Here is a 17,076-nt window from a genome sequence, read left to right on the forward strand (position 1 = left end):
CACCTTGGAACTGCACGGACACATTCGGTTAATAAAGTATTGTTTGATATCGTGTCTGTAATTGTGAAGCATAATAAACACCAGTGGGGTTTTACGCATGCGCCAACCGGACGCAAATTCTCGCATGAACTTAACACGCTGCTATATAAACCCAACTTTTATCCTACATATTTTAAATCCCAGTTTAAACAAAACTACTCTGACACATTCGGTGAATAATGGTTTGTCATTGTGTTAGCAATCGTGAACCTTAACGCCAATTGGCTTTTGCGCATGCGCCAACCGGAAGCAAATTCTCCCATGAACCAGGAAGGGTTTTCGGCTACCGGAGCCTGGGAGCGGTTTTGGGTCTGAGAGTGGTGCGAAAAGCTGCAGCTATATATTATTGGCTAGACTCCTCTCACAAGAGGCGTAACAAGGCGTGCTCGAAGTATGCCAACTAAACCTTATTCAGTGAAAATGATATTCTAGAAGTGGAACTGACCCTAATAATGCGAGCGGATGTTCTACTGAACCAGCAGTTTTAAGAGTTTACTGTGCGAGGTAGGGAACGGCCCCGTTTTCCGCGTTTTAATTCACTTTTTTCAGCTGCAGTGAGTCGTTGTGCTGCATTAGCTTAGCTAGCTTGCTAAACTCAATCGAGGTGCTAACGGTGACAGCTGGTGAGTCCACGTAACCTGATGAATGAAAGCACTCAAAGCGAAATGTAGCGTTTCGTTTTAGCTCGATTTATGCAGTTGACAGGAGTGGCAGCAATATTTATGACTTTAATTGTACAATTTGATGTTGAATATGTTAGCACACTGCTCTGTTGAGCAGCGCTTTCAGCCTATAAAACAGCCGCATGTGTTAGCCGGCTAAGGCTACTTCAGCTGTGTAGCAAATTAGATTAAATTGAGAACTAAATAAATATAATTAAAAAAATCTCCACATAAAGCAGCAGTGTCAGGAAGAAAAAAGTTGAACTGTTTGGTTAAATGATGTATAGACTTCATTCAGACCGGTCTAGGGAGGAAATCGGATATTTCTTCTCACCTGTTTTTTACGAGCTGTAACATTTAAATAAGGGACACATGACCTTACACACGTAACATTATCATGCCTGCATGTAAAAGTGGGTATTTTAGCAACATATTCAAGAGTTGTTTTTCCATTTCAGCCTGATATTGTCTAAAATGAACTTTGATATAATCCTAAGATTATGTTATGGTTTAAAAAGATTATGGTTTAAAAATGAAGGAAGGCTCTCTAAACCTTGTGGCAGATTCTCAATTTATATCGAAGGAATGACCTAAAATCTCATAAAATCACTACCATTTACATTTACTTTCATTTCTTACTATGAAACTATGGTGCGTTCACTGACCAGTAAAGGTTAAATTTTTTAGCTAATTTCACGCTTCATTTCAATCAGTGAAACGGTGATACTATTTCAACAGCCTTATTGTAGTCTTCTCATACATGGAAACTTTACACTCAAACAAAATGACAAAGTTGTGACGTCAGGGAAAGAAAAAGGACATGGTGAAGGGGTAGGGTGGACAAAAAAAACAACGTAAAACATCAGCTGCCATGCCAACACTACTTTGTTTTCCTGTTTCTTAAACTTTCTTATTGCTTCTCTTCACCTTCCCCAGATCATTTGTGATGGCTACTACTGAAATGGAATCTGGGTCTACAGAAACCAGGTCTGAGCAAGGATCGTTGGACCCCGATTCGAAATACCCACTCAAAGTTCTTTACTGCGGAGGTATAATTGATAAACTCAATCTGTCGCGCAATCGCGGTGCGTTTCGATGACCTCTAACCCAAGTTTTTTTTTTGTCTTCCTACAGTGTGCTCCCTACCTACAGAGGTGAGTTTCGTCATTAGACAGACAATGCACTCCCATTATTTGGACTATAAACAAGCGCCTGCAGATTATTTCTTTCGAGAGTTGTAAAAACTGGTGATGTCTCCACAGTACTGCGAGTACATGCCCGAGCCAGCCAAATGTAGGCAGTGGCTTGAGAAGAACTTTCCAGATGTGTTTGCCAAGATGACTGTAGGTGAGTACCTTCGAGGTTTTCAGAGGATTTTTGCTTCACTCCCCTACAATTTAAAGAGCTTAATTAATAGTGGCTAGATAGATTAGAAGTCTGTGTAAATACCAGTTTTCAGTAGCTTTAAAAGCTAAATTATTGGCTTGTTCCGTATAGGATCTCTTGTCTTTATAGGCTGCACTACAGTAAAGGATGGCAATGATAGGAATGGCGTTCTGTCATTGGATACTTTTTGGGCTACAGAGCCAATGCATACAGAGCAAGATGGTGTTTTTAGATACAGCTGGATGGCAAATCTAATTCCTAGTTGAAGTATGCACATGCAGACGTGCCCTGGTGGGTGAGTCTGTCAGTCAGAGCTCTCCCACAGCAGAGCAAAACTGGACAGTGGCTGATTTGTCAGGCTTTTGTGGAGGTAGATACGATTTGTTTCTTGTATTGGCTGGTCACTCCAAATGACCTATTATGTTTCTCTGGATAAGTTGGGATATGTCTGTTGGCTATGCAAAACAAGCCGATTACATTTTTTGCACAAAATCACTTTTAGATGATATTTTAGTCTGCTCAGTTCTGCCTATGTTGAGCTTTTTTTAGGGCCTCTTGTCACTTTAAATCCAAAAAAACTGCTGCTGGCCACGTCCCCCACAACTCAATGTTTACACTCGTATATGAAAATGGCTGCTAACAGATGCGCAACTATACATTTTTGAAAAGCATTAGTGGAGCCTTTTGCACAACCAACAAGCATGCAGCAAGTGATTTCAGGAGGGTAAGTCAACAACAAACCATTTGTCTTTTCCAGCAGCCATTGTACAGCACATACAGTGGTAAAACCAGCTGACCAAACATGCTGGAGCTCCATTTGGGTTACTAGGTAACGGTGCATGTCAATTTTTGACCTAACATTCAGGTTTTTGAAACTGCTAATTTTCCAGACACCAAAAACTTTAACTTCTTGCCAAAAAACAGTTAGAAATGATTTTGTTGTTCTTTTGAGACCTGAGTGGAAGTACAAAAATATGTCAATTTTGCATTAAGGTCCCCTTTAAGGCTATTTGTGCACCCCTGATAATAAAAAAAACAAATATTCATTATTATTCCACAGCAATTGGAGTAGAAAAGTAAAAAACCTTGTTTGTAAGTAAGATAATATTTACTCTAGTAAACAAATGTAATTTTTGCAAAACTGGTTGTAATTCTTCTTTTTGCTTCTTTGGTCCCTCTGGTCCGGCAGGAAATGCTCCCAAACAGGAATCCGGCACTGGAGAAGCTCCCCCTACAGGCGAAGAGGAGGAGAAGAAGAAGCAAAAACGAGGTATGACTTCACATATAAGTCTATATAGTCATATTTAATGTTTGTACGCTGTGAGCACTTGCAACGAAGTCAAATTTATTGTTTGTGTGCACAGTCTTTCCCAATAAAGCTGATTCTGTTTTTGGATATGATGTACCTGTGGGTTCATCTTTCCTGAAGATTCTCATCTCTCAGCACCATTGCTGTTGCCAATGACTCAAATCTTGCTTTATTCTCCTTTTCTTTTCAGGTGGGAGAGGCCAAATTAAACAGAAAAAGAAGACGGTGCCTCAGAAAGTCACAATAGCCAAAATTCCAAGAGCAAAGAAGAAATATGTCACACGAGTGTGTGGCCTGGCAACATTTGGTGAGGCTTGTGCCGTTCCCCTCCATCTACGCTTGGCGATGTTCAGTTTTTTGCATGTTTGTCTAAATGTCGATCTCTTTGTTGCAGACATTGATCTTAAAGAGGCTCAGCGATTCTTTGCTCAGAAGTTCTCTTGTGGTGCCTCAGTTACAGCCGAGGATGAAATAATCATTCAGGGAGATTTTACAGATGACATAATTGACGTCATTCAAGAAAAGTGGCCTGAGGTAAAAAACGGTCTTCATGGAAAAAAGTTTCATGAGTTTTTATACCTGTTAAGTTTGGTGAAATGTACTTTTTTCCATCTTTACCTGTAAACTCAAACACATTTGGTTAATTTAAACCTTATAGCACTGCAATTTCGAACAACAAAATTCATTATTGGCTGGTTTGGTGTTGAGATTTCTTTGAACTTAGCATTTTAAATAATAAATGTGTGTGGACATACAGGAATGAACCCAACATACATACTTGAATAATAAATTGTAAACCATTAAAAATAGTATTTTAGAATATTAGATTTGAACAGTTACAAAAAGGTAGGACTTAAAGCAAATATAAAATTTAATGTAAAACATTGTTTGTGTAAAACATGCCGTTTTACAAAAACTTACTTTACATTACATTTGATGTATTATATTTGATAAACACATCGTAGTGTACAGTTCTGCATTGGAAGAGAAACAATAAATTGATTTGAAAATGGCCAGTGAAACAAATTGCCTTCAACTTTGGACCCCGTCCAAACTGAAATGAACGCGGTACGTTTCTGTAAACGGTAAACAAAGGATGACGGGACACAGCTCCACAGAAAACGCCGTTATCGGCGCCATGTGAGTGTGAAACGCTTGTGGGAGAGAGCTGGAGCTACGTCATCGTTTCAAAAAGGATGCAGCTCACTTGGCTACACGGATACATAAAGCCGCCATTTTGAAATTTAACCAAGATGGTGGAACCCAGTTTCAAAGAATGATCATTTCTAGTCTCCCAAAACACCACATCTGTGTAGATCTCAGACTAAACGACAAAAAACAATCTCTTTGCTGATGCACCTAAAATCCTCTGTGTGGGCGGGGCTTAAATAAGCTAAAAAAAGATTAATGAATAATAACAATAAGGCTTTGGAAAAGACTTGAGAGACTGAAGTTTAGTTTTTTGCAGAACAATGATCATTAAATACATCCAGAGCCACAACTGAATAGTTTAGATCAAAGCATATTCATGGCCTAGCCAAAGTGTGTGGTTTGTTTTGTTTTGTTAGTGTTTGATAAAATCGATGGCTTCCTATTAGAATTCTGGAAAACTTAAGCCTTTGATTAGTTTGTAGCTCCAGAGGCAGGATTTGCTCAGGCAAAAACTTTCACACAACAAAACTCCAATTTCAGAAAACTGTTGCTGTACAAATCTGCAAACGCAACACACCGTTTCTGAGTTCAGCCTCTTTCTCCTTCTGTAGGTGGATGATGACAGCATCGACGATCTGGGTGAAGTCAAGAAGTAAAGACCAAATATGCACTTTCACTGGGATGGATGTGACCTGTAACATCAACAACAACCTGGCCAAATGTACACATCAAGTCATTTTATACCTATTTTATTTACTGTACATAAAATGGTGCGGACTTGGCCACTCACTTGGCGGCAGTTTTTTTTTTTTTTTTTTTGTTTAATTTTTTTTTTTAGTCAATAGCTGCTTTCTCTTGTTTGCCAAAGTGTGATATGAATTAAGTCCTTCACAAATGTTCTTCACTCAAGCAAATCTGTAGGCTAATAAATTTCATTCTCCTCTGTCCGTTCTGCTGTTCCGCTCTTCATTCCAGGTTGGTTTTCCATTAATGTTTTTGACACGTTAAGTGTTTTCTTTTCCAGAGTGGGCTTTGTCGTCATCGCCTGCTTTATGAGTCCCATAGATGGCCGAGGGTTACTTGTTTTTCCTGCGACCTACTGCTCACCCATGAGTAAACCTATTCCCAGGTATAATAGTTTTCTAATGAAGCTCCCATCCCCAGACAGATAACATTTACAGTTGTTATAATGCTCCTTTGGGTCAACACCACTTCCCCACAGATAAGGCCGGTGCACCACTTTGGAATTAGCATGTTTGTCCGTGAGCCCTTTGCATAAGTGCAAACATGATTCGCTGTTCAACTAAAGACACCTGGTGCACCACGTCTCTAATCACTCAGAGCTGGTTGTTGCTCATCACTGGTGGGTCAGAAGATGAATAGTTCCCGTTCAGAGGTCTGCTGTGCCTTTGAGTCACCCATCCTGGACCGGGTTCTGCCTCCAGTTCTGATTCTGGAGTTCATGTTTGGATTAATGGGGAATTTCTTGGCTCTGGGGATGTTTATCTTCTACATGGACACGTGGAAGCCCAACTCCGTCTACCTCACTCATCTAGCGGTTGCGGACTCCATCGTACTGTTCTGCCTTCCCTTCAGAGCGGACTACTACCGGCGTGGGAAGGACTGGATCTACGGTAACATCCCGTGCCGCATCCTGCTCTTCCTGCTGGCCGCCAACCGTGCAGCGGGGATCTTCTTCCTCACGGCGGTGGCCGTCGACCGATACTTCAAGATCGTCCACCCGCGAAACCCCATAAACCGCCTGGGCTTGGGCTACGCTTTGTGGGTCTCCCTCGGCCTGTGGGGGTTGATTTTTCTGGCCACCGGGTATCTTCTCGCCAACGAGCACTTTTTCTACAACAGCAACCGCACACAGTGTGAGAGTTTCAACATCTGCATGGGCTTCACGCCTCTCTCCACCTGGCACAATGCCTTCTACGTCATCCAGTTTTTCCTGCCGACCGCCATCGTGGCGTTCTGCACAATCAGAATCACCTGGCAGCTGAGAAACAGGACTTTGGACAAACAGGGGAAGATCAAGCGCGCCGTTCAGTTCGTCGCGGCCGTGGCTCTCATCTTCATCACCTGCTTCTTCCCCAGCACCATATCTCGCATCGCCGTGTGGATTCTAAAGGTGTGGTATGACGAATGCGGACATTTCGAAAAGGCCAACCTGGCGTTCTACACGTCAGTGTGTTTCACCTACTTCAACAGCGTCCTCAACCCCGTCGTGTACTACTTCTCCAGTCCGGCGTTCAGCGGCTCCTTCAGAAAGGTGCTAAACAAACTGCTAGGAAGGAGCGACGACAAGGAGCCGACGCAGTCGTCCGACAACATTTCCACCGTTTATGGTGACGGCATCTAAAACCACTTGATGGGTGAAACAGCAATGAGTAAAAACGTGTTTTATAAGTTTATAGCTGTAATAAAAGGTAGGAAAGATGAACAAAGTAGCGCACTTCATAACAGACTTGTGATCTTTTTTTTTTCTCCTTAGGCGGCGTTAAGCGGACGCCGCGCGAGCTTTCTTGCCTACGCGCTGTCCTGACCCCGCGTGCGATTTTGAGCTTTTTTTTAATTATTATGGTTTCGGGAGCTGACGGGACACCCGTGGAGCTGGGACTGTGGGAGTTTAAATAATCGATAAGCAGCGTTAATAGCAAATGGAAATATGAAGCAATTCATAGAGCGTTTTACAATAAGATCCGAAGTAAATGCTGATGGGTTCCGTTTGGTGAAAGCAATTGACTCCATTCAGCATGAGTGAAGCTTAAGTGAGACGTGCTCGATAAATTACAACTGACCTCATTAGAAGTGTAGCTTTTCTTTTGCGTGAATCATGGATAAATTAAGAATCAAATGTCCTCCTGAACTTCAACATTTTATTCAGCTTTTGTGCTAGGCTTTCTAAAAATTAAGTCTCTTAATTTTAATAACATGCCTTAGGTCTCAAATACACATTTTCTAAATCAAGTCTTCAAAATATGTCTTATTGATTTTTATATGCCACTAGCATATATATATATATATATATGTGTGTGTGTATATTTATACATTTGACTGAGGTTAGGTGTCATTATGCTGCAACAAAACTAAAAACTTAATCGGAATATGTATATTCTCATTATAAAAGTTTTTTTTCATTAAGTCTCCTACTTTGACTTTTAATAAATTGACTACTTTTTTTCAATTTGATTTTTTAAAAAATCTGCTAAAGGTTAAAAACCTATGATTTCATCCAACAATAAGCATTATCTCCAACCTCTGCCTTTTAAAACTCAGTCACTATAGCTGGAAAAATGAAGGCTTCATGTTGACAATTTTGTCTGCCTTGCTTTTAGGTTAAGTGCTGTATTGGTGTGTGTGTGTGTGTGTATATATATATATATAATGTATGTATAATCAGTGAAAAATAAATGTAAAGCAAACATGAGAAACGAATCAACAGTGACTTAATGACTGTCAGTGTCATTTAAAAAATATAAACAATATGGCTCATTGCCCTGGGATACATCCCTTTTGAAAGGAAAGTGGAATGAGGGAGTAAAATATGACATTTGTGCTAAAAATGATTGTTTTTCTGTCATATTGTAAGTTTAATAAGAAAACATCGAGATTCATTATGGCTGCTGGGTTAGGGTTAGTAAAGTAATTGTTGACAAGTTATTTTTTTTCCACGTTCTCCCTCATTTCAGTTCCAAAAATAAACGGTATTCATTTTTACACTGCTTTAAATTTTACCATTTATTTCACTAACCCTAGGTTTCTTAATTTTTAAAGAAATAGATCCATAGTTTTATATTTTGAAGTGTGAATTGTTCCCCTTCCCTGCCTGCTGTACCCGATACTTATTTTAAATGTGAGAAGGAAATAAAGGTTTCACTTTTCCATCCTAATTTTTAATTGTGCTGAAATACAGAAAATACAGAAACTTAGAGATGTAGTGAATCATTGTATTCATTGTAATTATTATTTTATATTATTATAGTTTTGTTGAAGAAAGCAATATCCCTGGCGGATGAAGACCAATGTAACTGTCCTAATTGTAACTTTCCCTGCAGGGAATACTACCAACATGAATAAAATGTTCACAAAATAAATATAATGAAATTGTGGAATCCTTAATTGAGGTACAACAAAAACAATTAAGTTCTTAAATGAATCTGCCTATGTTAAAATGACAGGATTTTGTGAAGTTAAAAAATGACAATTTGATCCACCATCAAATCTTTTTTCTCATATGTGATGTGCAGCTACTTTATACTATATTTTGATTCCAGGAGGTGCAAAAGAGAGGAAAATTTAAGTTGGAAATAGACTTTTGGAAGTCAAGAACTGAGTCTGACAGAAAATCTGGAAGGTTTGGTCAAGAGAGCTGATAAATTTGGAAAACTATTGCCAAGATGAGATATGGGATGGTGACAGGCACTGAAAGTGTGTATGCCTATGAAACAGAGTTTTTTAATTTATTTATTTATTTATTTATTCATTCATTCATTCATTCATTCATTCATTCATTCATTCATTCCCTTAACATCTGTTTTCTTTCAGGCAAACTTCACAGGATACACCAGCAAGTATTAACTCATTCAGAGTTGGGTTACGTCCCCTTCTCAATAACTACATGTTGTTCCCAAAGAAAATGTCTATAACTTCCCATGTTTCCAAAACTTACATTTTTTTTATTAAAAATTCCAAAATATCAGTAAAACTCACTGTTATATCGGTTTTATATAAAGTACATGATTGTTTGCAAAACACACAAAAGTGGAGTGGACTAAAATTGAATGATAACAGGGGTTGACAGAAGTGAATCCTTTTTACTTTAATAAATTTATTCCAAAAATCCTTCATGCTGACTTCATTGGTCATTTATTACTTGGAAAATGGTCAGAAACTGAGGTGTCCGAGCTTTGTGTGTGTGTCCTCAAACTCAGCATCATCTCTCAGGGTGACGTCAGACTGTGACAGTCGGGGCTGGGCAGGGAAACGGGAGCCGCTGGAAAAACATGTAACGGTGCAAGGTACGCCGCACCTTCCCTCCACAGCCCTAACAGAGACTCAATTCACAAAAAACAGACCAAGTAAGTCTGCAGAGCAACTTTTTCTGCCGTTGTCTGCTTGAATTTTCTGGAACATCCCATCACTGGGCGGTTAGTTGTCTCACATTAACTAGTAGTCGGCGCTTCATTTGAAGCTAGCTGCTAGCTTTGGCATTCCAGCAGGCTGGAATTCAGGCTTTAGCTACAGGACACAAAACATAACAACAACGCTACAGTTTGCGCCGTGGGTTAACTGACAAAAGACTTATTTAAACCGCTGTACGCTGGTAACGTTTCAGTGAATACGTGGAGAGTTTATTGGAAGTGATGCAGCGCTTTACATCAAAGTTATCCCGCTGGAGCTCTTTTAATGACAGAGCCCAACCCAGATGTAACCAACAGCAACACGGGCCAGCCTCGTTATGTGTCCACTGGCTAACGCTTTATGCTCTCATTTGAGGGTACAAATGTGAAGATGGAGACAGAAGAGCGTGGGTGTGTGAGACCTGGAAGTCTCGTGCTGATGTTTGACAGCTGCAGGTATGCTTGTTGTTTTGGTCTGGCCGCACCGGCTGGCTGGGTGGGGAGACAGACCCGCCTTGGTGATGTTTACATCCGAGGATCGCCCCTTTTCATTGCATAGAGTTTAGTTTTGTGTGTGTGACTGAATCATTCCTTTCTTTCAGACTGGACTGGGTGTTCATCTTCAGTCAAAAATCAGATGTACCACTCAAAATAAGATTTTAATCCACAAAATGTGTTGCATAAATCTTGCTAAAATTTCTATAAATCGATGAAAAAGCTAGCTGTCTTCCTGTAAGAGAAACATGAAAATACTGAGTATTTGACGTGATGGGTGACTGAGAAACCCAAATAAAAAGGATGTAGACTTCACATCACAACGTGGGCTTTATGGTATTTAATTTTTACTGAGGTTTTATGTGATAAACAAACAAAAAAGTTGAGCATAAATGAGGAATGGAATAGTAAAGGTATATTGTTTAAAGGTATATTGTTTTTAAAAAATTGAAACAAAACAAAATAAAAATGTGTGGTATCCTTGCAGTTACAGCTACAGATCTGCTAACTCTGCTCTCTTAGCGACTCTAACGCATGCATTTATCGGAAACATTTTATTGTAGCACTTGCTGTATATTTACAGTTGTTTTACTTTTGCAAGGTGAACATCTGCATGCATTTTGCCACCTCTATGTAGACTTCCTTCCCGCTTCTGCACTGTCCTGTATTAAGCTTCATTGAGCTTGCCAAAAATAAACTTTGACTAGGCTTTCCTGTTGCTGCTGAAGAAAAGCACCCCAACTGCACAATGACACTGCCACCACCATGTCTCATTATGTCTCATACATATGTATGTACTCTCAAATTCAGACATTTGCCACAAAATTGGACAGCTTTTCAGGACAGCTTTTCAAGAGGCAAATGTAATCCAAACTATACCTTAAAGATGGATCAATTCAAGAACTTTTGGCATTTGAGAAGTTAAGCATTTCAGTCTGCTGGTGTCAACTGAATGGTGTTTCATTTCACTTTCTGATGACAAAGCTAAAGATAGGCAGAAGACACACATTCACACTGAAGTGAAAGTTGGTAACGCAGTAAAGAAGTTAAAGGAAGAAATGCTCATGCCTTCAAGACTTCTGTTGTTGCTTGCGGAAGATTTCTGACAAGTTATGAACAAATGTAAATGAAAACAATCAGTGACGCATTTCCCTGGGCATTAAAATACAATGACTATGATTCAGAAGTCTGCCAAGTAAAACATTTTCACACTTGGAAAATAAGCGTGCTACAGTGGTGTACAAACTAAAACTCCCATTTGTCCTTGATTATGTCTTTGGCATTTATATTTTGCGATCTCTCCATATTTAAAGGCTTTAGAGCTCTTGTATGTGAAAAAGTGTCGAATTTTCCTTGAACTTAAATGTAATCCATTTAAGTGCTGAATCCATTTGTGTGTGAAACAGAGTGTGTGTTGTTCCAGCCAGCGTGAGTCATCTGTGTGGTAAGGCTTCTGTTCACCACCTACTGTATGCAAAAAAAACAAAAAAAAAAACAACAAGCTGAACACTGAGCACGAGCCCTGAAGGACCTCACATTTATTACCCTGGTTATTGCAAATAGACTTTTTCATACAGTATTTATGGGTTGTATAGCAGCTGCCATCGAAACACTGGGATGATTTATCGCTCTGTGAAGAGAGGATAGTAAAAGAGGTTTTATTATCATCTGTTAGCAATAAATACAAATAGATTCAATAAAACCTTTTGAGGTCAGTCGAAAGCGTATCTGGTTTACCGCACTTAAAGTAACACATCACTGTCAGAAATAGTTTTTAATTGGTTCAGTAAAATCTTAATTCGGAAAATGTGAACATTTACCTGCTGATGTCATCTTCATGCAATAAGGTTGTTTCAAAAGGGTAAAATTGACGAGATAAAGATATTTGCTCAGTGTTCATCGGGCAGAGTACTGTAAATATTTTAGGGCTCATACGATTAATCAAATTAATTATGATTAATCAAACACTAAATTAGTTGATTATTTTAGTGATTGATTCATTGTTGATTGGAGTCCATAGACTCTAAAAAAGGCCATTTACTGAAATATCAACACAGTAATTAAGTCAAAACTGTACAAAAATATTCATTTTTGCATTTACAATGTAGAAACTTCTTTGTCTGTAAATATGTTCTGCCCAGAACTTGTCAAGTGGCATAGTTTTAGCTTCATCTGGTTCAAATTCTGTAAAAAACAAAACAAAAACTAAATAAAAATTCTATTACGCACATTTATGTATCCATTTATTAATACAAAGAATAATCAACTATGTGATTGCATTTCAGGCAACAGAATTTTAGTTTTCTTATTCAAAAATGTATTTGATTTGCTTATTTGCAACATTTAATTTATTTCTAATATTGTGTAAAAAGGCATAAGTAGTTAAATGGCAGACAGTGTCATTTATTAATACGATTAATCGGAAAAATATTTGATTACTAAAATAATTGTCAGTTGCATCCTTATAGTATTTTAGCCAAGTTTAAAACCAAATTCATGGTAACCTTAATTCATAATGTGCACATTAAAAACTTACACTTCAAATATCATTAAAGTGATGTTATTATTGCTTTTGCTGTTGCTATAATTACTTTTAGTGGGTTGCATTAAAAGCTGTTATTCACTTTTTGGGTTGATTTTCATGCTCGGGTTTGTGTGTTTTCCCAGCTTTCTTCAGTCGCATTGAGACACAGGGTGACCGGGGTGGTGGGGGAAGGCCGTGTCCCCCCATCCTAATCAAGTCCCCCAACCATGGACAAACAGGGCCCCGTCACTACACCAGGCAAATCAAGTGGGCTAAAGCCTCCCAGTAAAATAGCCCGTCCATCCGCAGTACCATCTAGGACATCCCCGTCATCTGGTAAGAGCTTTTCAGAATATCAGTGATGCTGATCAAATTACATTCAAATAATTCTCCAACCATAAAGGCTCAGAAGTATGTTAGCACAATACCAAGTTTAGAAGACATTTAGAGATGATCAAATGACTTTTCGTCCTGCTGTTACAGTCTTGTACTCTGTGTTTTTTTCCATATTTAATTGGAATAATTTTCACCTGAAAATGATATTTTAATGCTTGGCGAGTGCTTCCAAGCAGTTAGATACTTCTTGGTCAAATGAATCAAAAAGCCATCAGTTTCACTTCTACATGTATGCATCAGGTGGTGGGTGAATCTTCATCAGTGCAGACAAAGCATTTGCGTGATGTTGCATGAGATCTTATTATTGGGTCATTGCTGCCAGATTGTGATTGGGTATCAACCAAAAAATCCACATTTTGAAGCTTTAGTTGTCATGCAACAAGTTTATTCAACATGCTTTAAAAGAGGAAAACATCTGTTTTAATTATAACCTTCTTACATTTTTTCCTTCCAGGTGCTCCAAAGCCAGTTCCTCCTGAAAAGTCCTTGTCAGGTGTGACCTCTCCAACACAAGATGTGCACACGGACTTTAAGATCGGCGACAGGGTCTGGGTGAACGGCAGCAAGCCCGGCTATGTTCAGTTTGTCGGAGGCACCCAGTTTGCTCCCGGACTGTGGGCGGGCATCGTCCTGGACGAGTCCATCGGGAAGAACGACGGGTCGGTAGCAGGCGTGCGCTACTTCCAGTGTGAGGATGGACGGGGCATTTTCACACGATCGTCCAAGCTATCCAGGACGCCGCTGCCGGAGAAGGAGGCCAACGGAGGGCAGGCCAGCCCGGTACAAGCAGCCCATGCAACAAGCAAGGCTGCACCGGCTGTCGCTGCCCCTAGTGGTAACAGACTGAATGTTTTTTTTTTGTTTGTTTTTTTGCCACATTTTGTCAAGCTGCAACTACAACAAGCTTCTTTGAACATTTATTTTACAGCCTTGCCCATAATTAGATTTTAAACTTGACTTTGAATAAACTTTGACATAAACCATTCCATTTTAGTTGTAGCTGTAGAGTTTCTGGAAATGTAGAGCCAAATTTAGCTAATAAGATCCCACCTCTAGTACTTTGCCAGTGAAAAGTATTTCCTCTACTTCAGCTCCAGTCACCAGTGTAAAGGCCAGTGGCGTCCTGAACCGTACGGTTAATTCCACCGAATCTGTGTCCAACCTGTCTGACCCCGACTCCCTGAAGAAGATCAGACAGGAGCTGAGGCTGGGAGACCGCGTTTTGGTAAGAAAGACACTGAACGGATCTGACCGCAAGCAGCATGGACGTTCCTTTCGATGTGCTGCTTAAGCTAACCTGACACAAAGATGTCTGTTTTTGTATAATTTCATTCTAAAAGAAACTTTGGTTATTACAACTTCCGTGCGCAGGTCGGTGGAACAAAGGCGGGGGTGGTGCGGTTTCTAGGAGAAACAGACTTTGCGAAGGGAGAGTGGTGTGGCGTGGAGCTGGACGAACCTCTGGGCAAGAATGACGGAGCTGTAGCTGGGACTAGGTGAGGAGCACGGATGCATGGAAACTCTGTCTGCTTATGACTGGTGTGTTTGATGAGTCATTCAGTGAGGAGGTATGAAAAGTCCATTTGATTTTATAAAATGAAAAAAATATTTCTTTTAGCACTGTCAAATGTTCTAAAATATTTTTCTTACAAATTAGTACAATTAGGAAAAAATTATTGTGCAAATATGTGCATTGATTTTAGTATTTAGATATTTTTAGTATTCTTCAACCCCAGTATTTAAATAGGTCGGAATTTTCTTACATTTTCAGTGCTGCATTGAAATATAATTATATTTAAAGTAGGACCGGGACTTTAAAACAATTATTTAAATGAAATGAATGTATTTTTTAATTCACTCATTTCTGGTACACCTGTTAGTCTGACGCACAAGTGACACATGGAAACAACAATGGATGATTAAGCAGCTTCTCTTGGCCCACTCAGAGTTAATTTTTGCTTAAAAAAACAACCTGATCGGACATTGGAAAAGACTGCTGTCATGTTCGAGTTGTGCTAACAGGAGTTAGTCTGTCAGCAAGACTATTCGAGCCTAAAATAGCATCTCAGTGCTAAACATTTTACAGCAGCAACGCTAATGTCAGCAGCCACATTTCTACAGAAGGACTTCACACACATCTTTACCAGCCAACAAAATGCTTCTATTTGCTTCTATCTACCCACAAAGAAAACATAAAACAAAATCCAGCGACGCACAACAAACTCGTCCAGCGTAGCCAAACTGACGCCAAGGCGCTACTTGTTTTCCTCCCAGGTATTTTCAGTGCTTGCCCAGGTACGGCCTGTTTGCTCCCGTCCACAAAGTGACACGGATTGGCTTCCCCTGCACCACGCCCACCAAGGCGAAGAACTCACTCAGGAGTTCCACTTTCAAGAGAAGTCCGAGCGCGTCCTCTGTCAGCTCCCTCAGCTCGGCAACCTCCTCCATCAGCGGCAAACCCAGCCGGGCGGGACTGGTAATATTCACGCAGATATTAAAGCAGAATTACAAACCTACGCTGCAAAAACAAAAAATCTTACTGAGTATTTTTGGTGTAGATTCCAGTGCAAATGTCTTTGCACTGGACTTACAAGTAACTTTTCAGCAAGAAATAAGAGCTTATTTTAAGTCAATAATTTCTTAATATCGATGTTCTAGTTGTCGGAGGCAACTAGAAACTATTGGCAGGTTATTTCATTCATAGCAAAACATTTTTTCCCATGTTATAAGTTAAATAATCTGCCAATAGGACTAGCACGTTTTCATCAATATTAAGGTACTATTGACTTAAAACAAGCTCCTATATTCATCTGAAAAGTTTCTTGTAAGTTAGTTTTGTCTTATTTCAAGCTTAAGATATTTTCATTATAAACTGGACCAAAAATACTTTGTAAGATTTTTATGTTTTTGCAGAGTAATGTAGAACTTCATGTCAACCATGAGTTGTAGCTGAATGTTAAATGGAATGCAGTTTAAATGTCTGGTATTAAAAGTAAAAGGTGTAAAGGAGTTATCTGTCTAACTAAAACATTAATAGATACCAGTTTCTTGTTAAAGTTTCCAAAAATATGCACTGAGAAATGGTTTTAATTGGGCCTGTGCAACAGTTATTTCCCTTTATGACTTTAAATTGTAATATTTACCAAAAAAAAAAAAAAAAAAAAAAGCAAAAACTTTATTCACTTTGCAAATGTTTACCAACTCACAAAATGAAGCGCATTTGGGTTGTCTTCCAGCTGACAGAAACATCTGTGCGGTACGCTCGGAAGATTTCGAGCACCACGGCGCTGCAGGAGGCGCTAAAGGAAAAGCAGCAGCACATTGAACAGCTGCTGGCAGAGAGGGACCTGGAGAGGTGCGAGGTCGCCAAGGCAACCAGCCGTGCCGGAGAGGTTGTGCAGGAGCTGACTATGCTGAGGAAAGGGCGGGATCAGGTGAGCTCTCTGCACTTGATCAAAATAATTTTCAGAAAACCTGAAAAATAAACGCATGACTTAAACAAATAGCTTCAATGCTTTTCTTGCCTGTTTACTATGCTTGGTATTACAGGCTTGAATTGGGGAGTTATCAAAGCAAGCAGCATCCATTATGTTTATTTCCTGAGGTGTTACATGTAATGAGTGAGCACGGAGCAAAGATGGGCTTTTTTCCCACAATTTTTTTTCTGGGGAAAAATTTTTTCCAGGGAAATAAAAATTCTGTGCACTCTTACTAAAGAATAAATATTAAAGAAAATTAATATTTTCTTTAAAATAAAGAAAATATTTTTTCTTTATTTTAAAGAAAATTTCTGGGGAAATTCTGGGGAATTTTTTTCCCTAGAAAAAAAAATTCTGAGCACTCTTACTAAAGAACAAATATTAAAGAAAATTAATTGTAGATTTTATTAGAAAAACATATTGAGCCCAATATAAATACTGAAATTGTTTACCTGGCAGTAAAAATAAGGATATTTTAATATCTCAAGTAATAAACAGTTTTTGTCCA

The 17,076-nt window shown here is 39.2% G+C and overlaps 3 protein-coding genes across 7 annotated transcripts in view; all 3 read left to right on the forward strand.

Annotated features, from left to right (window-relative positions):
- Positions 1-322: 322 nt before the first annotated feature.
- On the forward strand, positions 323-5,495 carry denr (density-regulated protein). 4 transcript variants are annotated; one of them, XM_088010754.1, is made up of 8 exons: positions 323-662; positions 1,638-1,750; positions 1,836-1,855; positions 1,964-2,047; positions 3,258-3,357; positions 3,587-3,703; positions 3,791-3,930; positions 5,160-5,495. In XM_088010754.1, exons 2-8 carry the CDS (start codon positions 1,648-1,650, stop codon positions 5,202-5,204), a joined length of 609 nt encoding a protein of 202 aa, XP_087866880.1. In that variant the 5' UTR covers positions 323-662; positions 1,638-1,647; the 3' UTR covers positions 5,205-5,495. The 4 variants fall into 4 exon arrangements, with proteins under 4 accessions (XP_087866880.1, XP_087866879.1, XP_014854953.1 ...); XM_088010753.1 differs by having other exon boundaries at positions 324-543; XM_014999467.2 differs by having other exon boundaries at positions 325-543; positions 1,964-2,048; positions 3,277-3,357.
- Positions 5,496-5,629: 134 nt separating this feature from the next.
- LOC106925257 (hydroxycarboxylic acid receptor 3-like) lies at positions 5,630-7,014 on the forward strand. The gene has a single exon (XM_014999463.2). It carries the CDS (start codon positions 5,924-5,926, stop codon positions 6,911-6,913), a length of 990 nt encoding a protein of 329 aa, XP_014854949.2. The 5' UTR covers positions 5,630-5,923; the 3' UTR covers positions 6,914-7,014.
- A 2,509-nt stretch (positions 7,015-9,523) lies between these two features.
- The window catches only part of clip1b (CAP-GLY domain containing linker protein 1b), a 35,203-nt gene continuing 27,650 nt past the window's right edge, over positions 9,524-17,076 (forward strand). For both annotated transcript variants that reach the window (XM_014999460.2, XM_088010756.1), the window contains exons 1-7: positions 9,524-9,632; positions 12,837-13,029; positions 13,544-13,924; positions 14,181-14,314; positions 14,461-14,585; positions 15,364-15,565; positions 16,326-16,523. In XM_014999460.2, the coding sequence (XP_014854946.1) occupies positions 12,921-13,029; positions 13,544-13,924; positions 14,181-14,314; positions 14,461-14,585; positions 15,364-15,565; positions 16,326-16,523 (1,149 nt within the window). In that variant the 5' untranslated portion in view covers positions 9,524-9,632; positions 12,837-12,920. The remainder of the gene's footprint in view (positions 9,633-12,836; positions 13,030-13,543; positions 13,925-14,180; positions 14,315-14,460; positions 14,586-15,363; positions 15,566-16,325; positions 16,524-17,076) is intronic.

The sequence above is a fragment of the Poecilia mexicana genome, unplaced genomic scaffold, assembly GCF_051168715.1.
Source record: "Poecilia mexicana isolate PSO_F unplaced genomic scaffold, ASM5116871v1 scaffold_12, whole genome shotgun sequence".
Lineage (NCBI taxonomy): Eukaryota > Metazoa > Chordata > Actinopteri > Cyprinodontiformes > Poeciliidae > Poecilia > Poecilia mexicana.